Source organism: Caretta caretta, chromosome 4 (genome assembly GCF_965140235.1).
Source record: "Caretta caretta isolate rCarCar2 chromosome 4, rCarCar1.hap1, whole genome shotgun sequence".
In the NCBI taxonomy this organism is placed as follows: domain Eukaryota; kingdom Metazoa; phylum Chordata; order Testudines; family Cheloniidae; genus Caretta; species Caretta caretta.
This window is the reverse complement of record NC_134209.1, coordinates 23044040-23059596: the sequence shown is the minus strand read 5'-3', so window position 1 is coordinate 23059596 and position 15557 is coordinate 23044040. Positions and strand designations below refer to the sequence as shown.

The window sequence follows — 15557 nt, the reverse complement described above, 5'->3', positions numbered from 1 at the left end:
CTAAAGACTGAGGTTAGGAAGACATTTCCCCCACAAATACATTATTGTCTTGGAGGGAAACTAATGGGTGAGTCAATACAGAAACTGAATAAAAGAATTTTCAATGGATGTATTTACTCAAACCCCACAGCAGTGTGATGGGCACCTATCAAATAGAGAAATCCATCTGTTAACAACTTCTTCCATGAGGAAGAGTAAATAAAGAAATAGGGGAAACAATTAGCAGCACAAGTGATTATTATACTAATAAGTTAGCTGGTGATTTGGAAGCTCAATTACCAATACAGAAATAAATACATGAAATGGGAAATTGAATGGAATCACTCATGCTACTCTCTAGAGATCCCATTTCAAAGAAGTTTTTTTAATTAGTACAGTCATCTGAAACTAGGGCTGGATTATACTACCACAGTAAATCCATCTAATTTATGCAACTTCAGTTACGTGAATAACGTAACTGAAGTCGATGTAGTTAGATCCACTTACGGCAATGGCTACACTGTGCTGGGTAGACAGGAGAGCATCTCCTGTTGACTTCCCTTATGCTTCTCGGGGAGGTGGAGTACACAAATCGACGGGAGAGTGCTCTCCCATCGATTTAGCGTGTCTTCACCAGAGCCGCTAAATTGATACTCGCTGCATCGATTGTAGCAGTTCCAACCTACCGGTAAGTGTAGACATACCCTAAAGGAAAAGAAACCCAGAGGGAATAAGCAGCAGAAACAAAACAAGCCCCTTTGAAGACTGAAATGATAGCACTTACGAAGCTTATGCACTTCAGGCGAGATTATTAAAGGTGTTTAGGTTCCTAACTCCCATTGGGCAGCCAAAATACTTTCAAACTCTGGCCTTCTCCTAAGAATTTTCTAAGGGAAGGGATTGTGGAAGTTCAACTACTTGAGACATGTTAAACAAAACACCAAAGCACAACCAAGCGTACAGTGTGGTATACTACTGCACCAGCAAGGAGTCTGGACTAAGTCAGTGTTTCTCAGTCTACAGTGTGTGACCCTTATTTTATGGACTGAGGGGAAAAAAGCCAAATCCTGCAGTTTGTAGGATCCAGGGAGCACATCTTGCTCTCTCCCTTTTCTCTTCTGCTGCTCCTGCCACCTTAGCCCTTTTCCACCTCCCAACCCAGTCACCACACAGCTCTCTGCCTTCCCCTCCTCCCACTTGCCTAGAGAACCTAATTCTGGGGTAGCGGATGTGCTGTTTCTAGAGGCTGCAGAGCCAGCATCCCAAAACAGTACTCATTGAAGTGAGTACTAAGCAGGCAGAGGTGGGAGAAGAGAAAGGAAACAGCCCACCATCCCACAGGCTCCCAAACCCCCACCCAGCATCAGACCCCTGCCAGCCCCACTGAGCGTCCCCAGCACCCCTACACACAAGTCCTCAAGACCTGACAGTTTGCCCAACCTATTGCTCAAAGCATTCCAATGCCTCCCATTGTTTCTCCCTTTGATCCAAATCCCACAAGCTTTTGTGGCATGACTTTCGGGGCCATTTTTTGGCTTGTGGGCTCAACAAAGTGAAGAGCCACTGTGCTAGATGACCTAAGAGGTCTGCTCTGTCTAGAATTCTGGGATTCCTACCTCCTTCAGCATGCAGTCTTCAGTCATGGAATTACAGCACTTGGAAAACACCTCAGCAGAGTCTTCAGCTAGTGGGGAAATGTCCTCAAATGAGGCAGAGGGTATCTTCTGAGCAAACATTGTTAAGGTGCTAGACAGTCACAAAATGCAAAATGGAATTAGGTATTTTAGCCATTCCAAAGTCTGCCTACTGTTCTTAAGTCCTGTCTATTGACATTTGTAGGATAAGTGCCACAAATTTTGAACACGAGTAACTAAAAAGAGATTTGCTTGTTTCACACTATGGCTGCAGAAGGTCTGAAAAAACAAATACGGTAAATTTTTTATTGAATGTTGAACCAGGAGCAGGTTCAACAAAGTCTTTTATTGCCAATACTTTAGCTCTCAACCTACTAAGATGACCCGCATATATCTTATGGCTTTTTAAAATATGGACTAAAAATAGAAAAGCAGTGTGATGGTGTTTCCCCATCACCTGCCAGAGAAAGGGAAGAACCTCAATTAGAGACACAACCAACACCAGTGGGGTGAATGACTGATTGCCTCCTGGCCTGAGTTAGGTGGTGATCCATCAGGCACTTGGGCCTTAAAAGCAGGCTGTCAGGATCCTGGGTGAAGATAAGCTGGACTAGTGGCAGGAACTCAGTAGGCAGGAACAACCGCTGGGCTTCAGAATAAGTACCAGGGTCAATAGTCAGGCAGCGAGTCAGGCCAAAGAACAGAGCTAGAGACAAGTTGGAGATCAGGCCGAGGGCCAATACCAGGTATCGGGGGCCATGTGGGTATTCCAGGGTTCGAATGGGGGTCAAGATTCAAGATCAATACTGGGAATTCAGGAACAGAGAATGTAGGGTGGTTATGGCAGCCAGCTAGTACTCTGCATTATTGCCTAGACACTTCCTGGAATGGCCCTTGGGTTTATACAGTGTACGGAGACAATCAGGTGCCATGAAGCTGTTGTCTGTCAAACCCCTAGAGGTGAGACTTCCTGGGGTTGGTGTCTGCAGTGGGTCATGGGTTGGGGTGCACAAGCTGGTAACAGGTGTCAGTGTGGAGCTGGTGTTCACTGCCTAGCAACCCTACAGGCCTGTGTATAGACCTGCTGGGCTTTACACAGGCTGAGAGAGCTAGGTGTGGAAGAGATTGTTGTGGGAGAAGTATTTGTCTGTGTGGGAAGGCCTATGAATTTGGTGTTGTCTATGGCTGAAGAACTGAGCCACAGGAATAGAGCTAACTATGTGGCGGACCCTTGGAACAAGGGGCCAAGTGTCCAGGGAGACCTTCTGAAAGGGGACTAAAGAATAGAAGAGACCCGCAGAGCAGGCTTCTGTATCGGGGAGGCTATAAGGGGCAGGGAACTGAAGAGAAGTCCAGTAAGAACGGTGAGTTGAGCTCAGGAGCTTGTGTGTGTGTTGGGACTTTGAATGCCCTGAAAGGGGATTGAACTTTGAACTCTTAGGTAACTTGCGTGGAGGGCCAGGCCATGGAAGACCCACGCAGATGGAGATGGCCAGCAGAAGGGGTTGGAGCTGGGCGTACCTGCAACATTATGCCCTGTTGCAAGTGGGTGTTCTAATGGTGAGTACACCACAATGAACTGGAAGACTGAAATGCTTTAACATGCTTGCATAAACCAGGATCATTGGGCCAATTCCTCCTCACGTGGTATATTGTTCTACTCTGACAAGCTCCCTGTGAAGTCACTGGGAATGATGCCTGAGCAATGACTGAGTTACAGGTGAGTAGAGATGTCATACTTTAGCCCTCTCTAACGATGGACTAATGTTTGAAAGAATCTCATTAAAACAGTGTAGTTGGGAAAGAAAAAGACAAACTTTTTCAAGCATGGGTGGCTAAATTTAGGTACATCCTTCCCTGTGTAAGTACTTAAATAAGTAGTCTTGATTTTCAGAGGCGCTGAGCACTTGTGATTCCATATGGGTGCTGAGCAGCTCTGAAAAGCAGCACATTAATTAAAGTGCCAAACCTGAGACATCTCATTTGAAGATGTTGGCCTAAATAGCTGGAGTTGGGAAATCCAGAGGCATGGCTCCATACCCAAATTTAACTCTGAAACCAAGAGTATCCATGAGCACTTGCCACCTTTATCCTTGATACACTCTTATGTTATCCCACCTTCCGGCACTAGTCAAGAGCCCGGAACATTAATATCTTGCTCTCTGTGCTCAGTACACAAACAACACTCTCGCTGTTCACAATGCCACTACAAAGCCGAAAGCCCAATCTACTCTCTTATCTCTGCAGACTAGAAACAGTAAGTATATGCCTCTTGAGCACCCTTCTAATTGGATGTGAGACTCCACCAACCATACACAAGAGAGATCTGTAGCCATGTCAGCTGAAATAATCTTGGGTTGAATGGGAGCCCATCTAAACAAGGATTTCACAGTTTTGACATGCTACAAAAGAACGGTAATAGGTTAGACTGGTTGCTTTGCACCTCTACCAAAACAGTACTTTTCCACAGAATACAATAGTGCACTTATTTTTCAAATCCTGCTGAATCTTATTACAAATTTACAGGAAACAGGAAATTCAAATATGAAACACCTTCACTTCTGAACATATAGTATTGCCTTCGTACCTGAACTTTGATTTTTCCTTCCCATATACTGCATAGCGGGAACAAATTCTGTTTGACATGGTGGTGAGTATGGACAGAGTCTTTCTTTCTAACCTCTGGAACAGAAAGGAGAAGAACTGCATTAGGCACAGATTGACTCCTTTACTTGTAGTCTACGGGAGCATTCCTATCAGTCAGTTTTCAGAGTAGCAGCCGTGTTAGTCTGTATTCGCAAAAAGAAAAGGAGGACTTGTGGCACCTTAGCGACTAACAAATTTATTTGAGCATAAGCTTTCGTGAGCTACAGCTCACTTCATCGGATGCATTCAGTGTGTCATTCAGTTTATTATCCTAAATGAATCTAAATATCCCCATTAACCCTCAATGCAATGCTGAAATTACACACAGCTTTCCTAGATGTCCACTATCACTTGTGGTCCTTCAGTTTTGCGATGGTTCAAGGAGATATTTATATAGTCTTTAGGCTCATGTAAGATGTCTTGTCACCTAGGGTACTCCAACTGGAGCCCCTTCTTCCTGTCATGAATACCCTTTTTACTGGTTTCAATGCTGACGAACTGCTGCCCTCTTCTCTGTCCTGAGGAGTGTCAGAAATTCAGGTCTGAATATGTTAACTTGGCAGTTCTCAGTCATTTGCATTTCTCTTCCTAGTAATTCACTCCTTTTCAAAAGTGGCTTTTAACTTCCGAATCTCTTTATTTTTATTTAGAGTTCCAAACTTACTTCCTTTCTCTTAAGATCACTATCATCCAAAGGGGGTGATTCTCTATCTTTTACAGTCTGGGACCTCTGCTTCCCTACCAGGACCATCTCTCATCGAGCCAGGCCTGCTTTACTATTTAGCAATATATGATCCCCTGTCACCAATTTGTGATTCCCCACCCCTGGGAGATCCTGATCTCCATGTTGAGAAGGTCACAGCAGTGATCCTCCATCTGTGGCTCTGGACTGGAGCTTGCAGTGTGCTAATTTAGGAGTGCTGCCATGTGGGGCCATGTGGGTACCCATACCAGTGCCGCTGATTTGAAGTGCCGCATGGCCCCACAATATGCCAGCATTTTTATGGCTGACTTAGAACAACGCTTCCTCAGCTCTCGTCCCCTAATGCCCCTACTCTACTTGTGCTACATTGATGAGATCTGCATCATCTGGACCCATGGAAAAGAAGCCCTTGAGGAATTCCACCATGATTTCAACAATTTCCATCCCAACATCAGCCTCAGCCTGGACCAGTCCACTTAAGAGATCCACTTCCTGGACACTACAGTGCTAATAAGCGATGGTCACATAAACATCACCCTATACCGGAAACCTACTGACTGCTATTTCTACCTACATGCCTCCAGCTTTCACCCAGACCACACCACTCGATCCATTGTCTACAGCCAAGCTCTATGATACAACCGCATTTTCTCCAACCCCTCTGACAGAGACAAACACCTACAAGATCTCTATCAAGCATTCTTACAACTACAATACCCACCTGCTGAAGTGAAGAAACAAATTGACAGAGCCAGAAGAGTACCCAGAAGTCACCTACTACAGGACAGGCCCAACAAAGAAAATAACAGAACGCCACTAGCCATCACCTTCAGCCCCCAACTAAAACCTCTCCAACGCATCATCAAGGATCTACAATCTATCCTGAAGGACGACCCATCACTCTCACAAATCTTGAGAGACAGGCCAGTCGTTGCCTACAGACAGCCCCCCAACCTGAAGCAAATACTCACCAGCAACCACACACCACACAACAGAACCACTAACCCAGGAACCTATCCTTGCAACAAAGCCCAATGCCAACTGTGTCCACATATATATTCAGGGGACACCATCATAGGGCCTAATCACATCAGCCACACTATCAGAGGCTCGTTCACCTGCACATCTACCAATGTGATATATGCCATCATGTGCCAGCAATGCCCCTCTGCCATGTACATTGGTCAAACTGGACAGTCTCTACGTAAAAGAATAAATGGACACAAATCAGATGTCAAGAATTATAACATTCATAAACCAGTCAGAGAACACTTCAATCTCTCTGGTCACTCGATTTCAGATCTAAAGGTCACAATATTAGAACAAAAAGACTTCAAAAACACATTCCAACGAGAAACTGCTGAATTGGAATTAATTTGCAAACTGGATACAATTAACTTAGGCTTGAATAGAGACTGGGAGTGGATGGGTCATTACACAAAGTAAAACTATTTCCCCATGTTTATTTCCCCCACCCCCCACTTCTCCTTGGACGTTCCTGTTAACTGCTGGAAATGGCCCACCTTGATTATCACTACAAAAGGTTTTCTCCCCCCCCCGGCTCTCCTGCTGGTAATAGCTCATCTTAAGTGATCACTCTCCTTACAGTGTGTATGATAAACACCCATTTTTTCATGTTCTGTGTGTATATAAATCTCCTCACTGTATTTTCCACTGAATGCATCCGATGAAGTGAGCTGTAGCTCACGAAAGCTTATGCCCAAATTAATTGGTTAGTCTCTAAGGTGCCACTAGTACTCCTTTTCTTTTTGCAGATACAGAGTAACATAGCTGCTACTCTGAAACATATAAAATAGTTTTCCAGGTTGCTGGAAATGACTGGAGTGATGTTTAGCAGCTGCCGCTTAGTAGGAAATGAACATCATGTTTGTGATGTTTACTTAATTTCCCTACAGGCTGAAAGCAAAGGGAATTGGTGCATCTGCCTCCACTGCATTAGCAGCAAATCCTATTCCAGTCTGGGTGCATGGTGATGCTAGGAAACCAAATAAAAACTATAGACCCTAAATGCGATCTTCCTGAAGTGCACAGTAAGACAGTGTATGGAGGCTGATTCAGAGCAAACCCCCTTTTTGGTACCAGTGGCATAGTAAACTTCTCTCCCTCCTCACTAATTTCCTAGCTCCCTCTCTCCACCAAGGAAATTATTTTGCATTCTCTCATAGTTTCCCTTAAGGGACTGTGCTGCCTATTACAGTGAATCTCCATAGCAATAGATCTCTCACAGAAAGACTCTACACTATTCGGCCATATCTTGTTTGATGGGTAGCCTTTTTTTAAACAAATGAAAATGAATGAATGAATGGCAGTAACCATCTCCTCTTAGACAACTTTGAGTGTAATAAGACTGGCGTTTACATAAGAGGGATATTGTTTGATTGTGGTGCAACCAAACCCCTTGTGCTCATTTTCATGTGTGGCAGCATCTCATAGACAGTTGGTAAGATGTCGAGAGTTGTGTGAAACCTATGGAGTAGACTTTGGACAAATTTAGATTTTCTATCAAAATTCATGATTTAGCAAGGTCCTGATATGAAACTTAATAGCTTTAGCTGAGTTTCATTGGGAATGTTGGGTTTGACTTCAACAATTACATATTAAAGGAGTGCAAACCCAGGGGGATCAAATGCAGATCAAATGTTCCCTTGCTTCCTCATGGAGCAAAACTGGTGAGAGTCGCACAGCTTAATCATGATTAAAAGTCAGTGGATGCCAGGGCTGAATTGCTACATCCTTCGGTAGCCTTCCAAATGGCACCCTGAATGTTCTAAGGTAACAAGGTAATACTCCAACATTGTTCTATACGGTACGTATAATTTACGATGTGTGGCACTGCATTTTGCGCACACGCTGCCATGCCATTGTGACAGGGACAGTGTCAAGCTTAAAGAACCAATAGAAGAGACATCATTTTTTAAAAGGTTTTAGAATTGTAGTGCTATAGAAGTTGGTAGGAAGCAAGTGAAGGAGGGACACACTTACCTCTTTCAAGAAGCACACAGTAGGGCTTGGTGAAATGCAGCAAGTCCCAACCATGGATAAGTAACTCTTTATAGAACCCACCAATACTGGGAGTGGGGCTTGTCCATAGTTACTGGAATACTCATGAGCAAACCTAGAAAAGAGACAGTACTTGGCTGGAGGATTTGTTAACTCAGAGGGATTTTCAAAGACATTGAAAGGAATTTGGCACCTGAAGAAAGTCAATGACTTTCGAAGAGAGTTGGGCACCTGACTCCCTTATGGGCTTCTGAAAATCCCATCCCAGTGTTTTTGCAAATGTAACGTATGCTATTTTCAATTTTTTTTTAAAATGCCAGGAACATATAGCAGGCTGCCTGCATAAACCAGTTCACAAAAATGGGCTTAAACCCATGTGAATGCGTCACTGCTCCACCAACTGAAATCAGAACAGAAATACTCCGGCAAGTTTGTTTATTCGTATGCATTTTTTGACAATCATTACAGTTCATAAGGTCAGCCTGACCTTACAGAGTCTTCATAACTCTCATGGTATAAAAAATATTAAGTTGGCTATTTAGTAGCATCCTGATGAGTTTCAGATAAATTAATAAATGGTTTAATAAATTGCATTTTTGTCATGACTGGCATCTGCCAACCCTGATGAGCAAATTAGGTTGGTTAGCAATAAAAGATAAATACGTAGAGCTAGGGTATGCTCTGTGCATCCATGGAGTGCAAAGTGGGGGAAAGAGGAGAGATTCTGTAGTGCCTAAGTCATATGGAGGGAGAAATATATGTATAAAGCATGATGCCGACAGGAAGCTATGATCACGCCCCTTCCCATCCACCATAGGCCTGTGAGTGCGGGCAGTAGTTCTAACTGCCTCTCCCACACAACTGACTGCCATATTATTGTGTTACAGGGATGTACCCTCTCCCCAGCCTAGCTGTGCACCCACACAGAGGTGGCCCTAAACATAGCACATGAGCTCCAAATTCTCCCTGGTTTTGCTTGGGTGAAATGTCAGAGTTAATGGATCTCTCTTTTATCCCTGGCGCATGAGACAGTTGCTTCTTTTACAGGCAATCACATTGGACACTTTATCTTGTAGTTTGGTTACATTTTCTAAGACTATTAAACAGCTAGCGCCAGGAGAAGGAAAGAAATAATAAAAGTAAATGTGTTCATAAATCTAACAATAAACAGCGGCATTAAGTCCAAAGTTGGCAAACTTGGGTGCTTAACATCAGACAGCTCTTTTGCACATTGATGTGTCTAGGGAGAGATTTGCAGAGAGATTTGCAAAGACAATCAAATACTTTTGATAGTCAGTGGGAGTTGTGTGACTAAATCACTGTTGTACCTTTGAAAATCTCTCTCTAAAGTATCTAAAAAGAAATTTTACTATCAATCTCTACAGAGAGATTCAGGGCCAGATTTTAGGGTTTAAAGATGCAGACAGGTGTCTAGCAGAATTTACAAAAATGTCGTACATGGTTTAGGGGCCTATCTCACATTCATTTCAATGGGAGATAGGTACTGGAGTAAGCTAGGCATTATAATTCATTTGTATTAGGTGCCTATCTGCAGGTTTAAGTACCTAAACGCCTTTGAAAATCTGAACCTCAGTCCCTATGTTAGTCCCTTAGGAGAACCCAGGAATGAGACAATAAGTCAGAGATTCAGGATCTACAGAGGGCTCTCTGCTTTTCCCCTCCTTACCTTTTCCACCATGTCTCCACCATATGAGTCAGAACAAACAATAGTCCTAACTTCCTGAACCAAGAGAAACACAGCCTTTCCTGGTGCCTTCTGACCCCCAACTACTGCAATCCAAGCAGAAGATACTCTAAAAACTGCATTGCTGAGAGGCACCACAGAGACCCTTCTTCAGATCACACAGCACCCAGAAAGACACTCCGACCCCATTGTCTTTAAGAACGTTACTGCTACACCATATAAGATTTTATTAAGCTAAGCCATGGTCCTCTTTGTCCCATTATGAGTGGAGCACGTCTCCAGGGACTGTGGTTCTAACCCTTGTGCTTGGCACACATAGTGGGTAGGGGGAGAAAGGTTCTTTGTACCCTGGCAGCTTTGTGCATCCATGCAGGAGCTAGAGACAATAAAGCACACAAGATAAACTTCTATCAAGTGCTTAACCCCCATTTAATAGCACTTACACTTGTCTGCATCCCAACCGTTCGTCAGAGAGAAAAAACAGAATCTAATGGAGACAACCTGTTGACTAGTGAATGAGTTTGTTTGAAATTAACTAAGGGATTTAATGTTGTTCTCAGGATACATTCAAGATGTGTAAAGTTCATAAGCTAAACTCTTAGTGCTTATGTAATGCTGACAGACCCCGGTCTTCCGTGGGCGGGATTGAACCTGGGGCCTCTGCAGCTTAAAGCATGAGTCTTTAAAAGCCTGACCTAAAAGTGGGGGCAAAAGACCTATCTGGCTTTAAGATTAAACTCGATAAGTTTATGGAGGAGATGGTATGATGGGATAACATGATTTTGGCAATTAATTAATCTTTAAATATTCATGGTAAATAGGCCCAATGGCCTGTGATGGGATGTTAGATGGGGTGGGATCTGAGTTACTACAGAGAATTCTTTCCTGGGTATCTGGCTAGTGAATCTTGCCCATATGCTCAGGGTTTAGCTGATCGCCATATTTGGGATCGGGAAGGAATTTTCCTCCAGGGCAGATTGGAAGAGGCCCTGGAGGTTTTTCGCCTTCCTCTGTAGCATGGGGCACGGGTCACTTGCTGGAGGATTCTCTGCTCCTTGAAGTCTTTAAACCACGATTTGAGGACTTCAATAGCTCAGAAATAGGTGAGAGGTTTTTCGCAGGAGTGGGTGGGTGAGATTCTGTGGCCTGCGTTGTGCAGGAGGTCAGACTAGATGATCATAATGGTCCCTTCTGACCTTAATATCTATGAATTTATGAATCTATGAAAAAAAGCCAGCTGGCTGTAGAGTAAACTCATTAATCTCTCTCTCTCTCTTTAAGTAGTTTTGGTGACACTAGATGGGCCAGAACACCACATCCAGGAGGTGTGTGGGTTACACTTACCTATCTGCAAAATCCTGGGGGTCCTTCTTGAAGGCCTCACAGAGTTCTTGATTCGATGGCTCCACGTATGTAGGGAACTCTTTGGGCGGTTGGTGCAGGGCGGCCAGACAGAGCTTTCGCTCTAACCCTTGCTGGGTACAACAAGCCGCAATCCCTGGGTGATCAGGATAAGGAGAGTTTTCATCACAGGACTTGGCAGACAGAGCTGAAGACTGGGGTAGGGTGGAATGGAAGAAAAAGAAATGAGAGAACATTAATGTCCAAGTTCTCAGTCTAGCAGTAATTACAGTTTTCACATTCTTTAAGTAAAACATTGTCTCCTTCTATAGGTGAAATCCACTTCTGCACACAGCTCAAAGAAGCGGGCTCTGTGGAGGAGCCCTGTGGGGGGTTGGGCTGGTGATACCTATCTTGGGGACATAAGCACAGGTATGTTGTACAGAACCACAGTGTCACTACCTTATTCCTCTGTGCTGGCTGCAACCCCTCCCAGTCACTTATGGAGTTTATTGGGGCCACGTTAGTTAGTAATTCATTGCATACCCATGAATGTACCACAGAATACTTGGTCAATGTAATACAGTCTTAGTAACATGAGATTTCCCCTTCTGCTATTCATTCTCTGGTGAGAAGAGGGACAAGATAACTCTTTTGGGGGGGAAGGAGGGATGAATGAGTTGTGTGAGAATTTTGTTAACCATCTTGCTTAACCACTTGTTAAGCACTGTAGCTCTGGCCAACTTCTGACTTTTGTTAAGCCAACTTATGTTCAGGGTGCTTCTAAGAAGGAGATAACACAAAACATGCATTAAAAGGTATCTGACCCAAACGTCTTACACTATCAGCAGTAAAAAACCCAATTGCTTAATGCATAAAGCAAGCACCAGAAATAGTGGGGGCTCCAATGCAAAGCAAGAAAAGAGGAGAAGGAGAACTACAGTGGCTGCATTACAAAGTCAGTGTTAGCAATGTGGTCAGTGAAGGCTATCTTAGCACAGGAGATACCTGCAGTATTTCAGACACTATGGTGTGGTAATTGTGGGAAAACATTCCATTTTTAATGGTAAGCACTGTAGAAAGGGATGGATTCTGGAGCCCTAATGAAGGCAAAACTCCCATTGACTTGTTTTAAGTGAGAAGACTGCAGGATGTAGCTCAAAGTGGATGTGGTTGTGTTGCTTAGTGTCAAAATTCTGCCTCTATTGTTGCACAGGGTCTTCTGGCAGTCAATCTGATGCATTTCTGCTGTAGGGAGGAAAGGTAGGATTTGGGGGGCTGTAGTGCATGGAGCCAAGGAGGCTGCAGGGCACAGACAGGTGAGAGCAGGCCTGTGGGAGAGGTAGAAGCGGATGATTGGCCATTCATGGTCCTCCAATTCTCTGTCCCATGTTAGGAGCACGTAACTGGCATGGAGAGCTACTTAGCCACATAGCGGAAGTAGCCTCCACCTAATGGGTCTTCTGTGGCTGGGTGAGAGTCTGAAGATTCCTCACCCACATCGATGCACTGGCCTATGCCCAGTCCACACACTCAGGCTTGGTGCTGGCATGATGGAGTTGGTCTGAAGAGGAAAGAGGCAGGTGTAACTCCAGAAATGGGTATTTAAGTTGGCAGAAGTGGGCCACCCCGTTTTGATGAGGAGTCGGTCTCTTAGATATTAGTCATCCCAACATTTGTATTTCTCCAGACGCAATTAAACCAGAGCAGTGATCTGTGCACAGGAAATGTGGCCCAAAACTTTTTGGGGCTCCTCATCCATACTCTGAATATGATTTGCAAAACCACTTAGCCATTGGCGCTATATAACAACAACATTTAGTTTTTATATAGCACTTTTCAGTTTTAGATCTCAAAGCACATTACAGAGGAGGTCACAATGATTATCCTCATAGTACCGTTGGGGAAACTGAGGCACAAGGTGGGACAGTGACTTGCCCAAAATAAAAAATAGAGATGGCCTCAACCCAAAAGCTTGGATCAGCATACCCCAATCTTTTGGCAACATGAGGGTATGTGTATTGTTCCTTTAAATATGTAGCAAGACACCAGCAGCAGGTTTTAGGCAGAAGCTCTGAACCAAAGCATAGGGTTGGAGGAAAGAGGGGTCACAGTGACTTTAGGGATAATACCATTTCCTTTATTCCAGGAAAATTTAACCCTTTCTGTAACTCTTAATCACATGACAAGCTGCTTGAAATCTGGATCCAGACCTGATTTTTGCAGCTGGATCCCAGCTCTATTAAATTCCATTAATATTAATGAGAGTTACATGTGTGCGCTGAACAGACAATAAACCCCTCCGCCTTTCAGCCATAGTCAGCGTTACCTTTTAAATTAATTTCAAGATGCTTCCATACGTAGTCACCTCCCCCCAGACTTCTCCACCATTTTCACTTGAAACTTTCATTGGAATGTAAACAACATTGCATGTACATAACTGTACATAAATTGGAACCATCACATTGTTTCTCTCTGTTAAGCATGTAATGATATGGTTATGTGCAATATATTATTCAGCCAGTGGATGCCTCTGTATGCCATTCAGAATTCCAGATAGTGCTGTTGGGAAACTGCATAATGAATTGTGTCAGTCAAATATATATATACTAAATAACGTTAGAGACATGAATATTATATATAGTACTATAAGACAGTAGAAAGGCATTTGTGTGTTGCTCTGCTCATGCAGCATTCCTGAATGTAGCTGGAAAAGCTTCAGGGTTGTATAAACTCTGAAATCTGGTTTGTGTGTCTTGCTTTGTAAAACCTTGGTCTGTGTAAATAGCAAAGTGAAACAGAGCCTCATGAGGGAATTGTTAATTTTAGGTGCTCCCAAAACAAGCAAAAACCCAAGGCCACAAAAACAGACCAGTAAGATTAAAAAAACTGGAAGGAGCCAGTGGGATTAATAGCAGAGAACAGACGATACAAGTAAGACAAGTAAAAAGAAGTTTAAGCAAAAATGAATTAGTTTGGGTTAGTTATTGTGATTTGTGCATAAAAATGTTTAGTCAGGGGTTTAGAACGGATAGGTTTACAGATGAGGTAACTTAGTCTGTGCAAAGCTACAGAATAGGGTATAAAAGATAGTGACTGACAACAAGAGAGTGGAGAAAAAAAGGGGAAGAACACAGCAGAGACCAGAGACTTGGAAAACGTCTCCCTCCCCTCAGAAGAGGTAATTTATAGCTGGTAATAGCGTAGTCTTAAAATGTGCAAAATAAATGCTACAAGAAACTATTTAAGCCTAAATTGGAATGGGTCTCCTTTGTCGTCATACAGGATGGAGCCTGGTAAACAAGGGAGAAAAAGTTGAGGCCAAAGTTGCATGGAAGCCTGTTTGTTTGTCTATAGTTAGAAGCTCTTTTCTTTAATAAATGCATCGTGTTTAAGATACTGTGATTCTACAGAGCATGACTTACCCCAGTTTCATAGCAGCTGGGGTGAACCCCTTTGACACAACATGTTTCTGCCAGGAAGACCACCTCTTTCACAAGGTGACTGATCTCTTCAAAGGTGGCATTGGAGAATTTCTTGCTGTTCAGGATGATTGCTCTGAGAACAAACAGGAGGCAAAGCTCTTATGGCCGGTTTGGGGAAGTATTTATTATTCACTGAAACCCTATTGAAAGAAATCTGTCCAATTGCAGTTACAAGTTTTACATGAAGAATAGCAGCTCTGGGTCTGAAATACAAACAAGCGTTTTCTTTTAAAGCAACATTTTGACTTCTTTAAATGTCACCGGAATCTGTGCTATAGGCATAGAGCCTTATTTTCAGCATGCCTGTATCCAGGCTTCCAGTTTGTTCCCACAGCTTTGCAGCCAGAAGTAATTGTGGACACAGATTTCCTTCTACAGTTATCTATGGATACATCTGGTGTCACATACATGCCTAAGTACTGATAGCAGCTGCAGATCAGGCAGTTAAATGTCTAAGGGTACATCCAAACTGCAGCTGGGAGCGTGCTTCCCAGCTCAGATAGACACCTGCTAGCTTGCTAGAAATGGGGTCAGAGAGACAGATGCTGCCATTCAAGTAGAAGGCTGGGATTTTCAAATCCTAAGGGAGCTAGGTACCGAATTCCATTAAAATGCAATAGGATTTAGGTAATTAACTTCTTTTGAAAATTCAAGGCAGACAAACAACTTACAGTTTAAGTCCCTGATCCTGCAAACATGCAGGTGTTTAACTTTATTCATGTGACTGGTCCCACTGAAATCAATAGGACTCACCATTTATAGAATTTAATTATAGTTAAAACTTATAACATTATTTTTTCTTTTTATAATATTTTTCTTTAACTTGGTTTGTGTGCTGTGTCTTAGCAGTATGGGTTCAAAGTCAATGCTTCAGTGTTCTGGGGGGTACATACAGAGTTCGGAAGTTGTCTTTTCCCATGGTGTTGAATTCTCGACAGATTTTGTCCCGTACATAGTCTCGACCTGCAAAATCAGTCACAGGAGGATTTATGATCAGTTACTTGTTTTGATAAAACAGACACAGAAGAAAACAAAGCATATCT

The 15557-nt window shown here is 43.2% G+C and overlaps 1 protein-coding gene across 1 annotated transcript in view; it reads right to left on the bottom strand.

Moving 5' to 3' along the window:
* The window catches only part of GC (GC vitamin D binding protein), a 40919-nt gene that overhangs the window by 12765 nt on the left and 12597 nt on the right, over positions 1 to 15557 (bottom strand). Inside the window, exons 2-7 of the mRNA XM_075127331.1 lie at positions 15408 to 15477; positions 14455 to 14587; positions 11033 to 11244; positions 7966 to 8098; positions 4201 to 4295; positions 1596 to 1725 (exon numbers count right to left, since the gene is read on the bottom strand). Coding sequence (XP_074983432.1) covers positions 1596 to 1725; positions 4201 to 4295; positions 7966 to 8098; positions 11033 to 11244; positions 14455 to 14587; positions 15408 to 15477 — 773 coding nt within the window. The remainder of the gene's footprint in view (positions 1 to 1595; positions 1726 to 4200; positions 4296 to 7965; positions 8099 to 11032; positions 11245 to 14454; positions 14588 to 15407; positions 15478 to 15557) is intronic.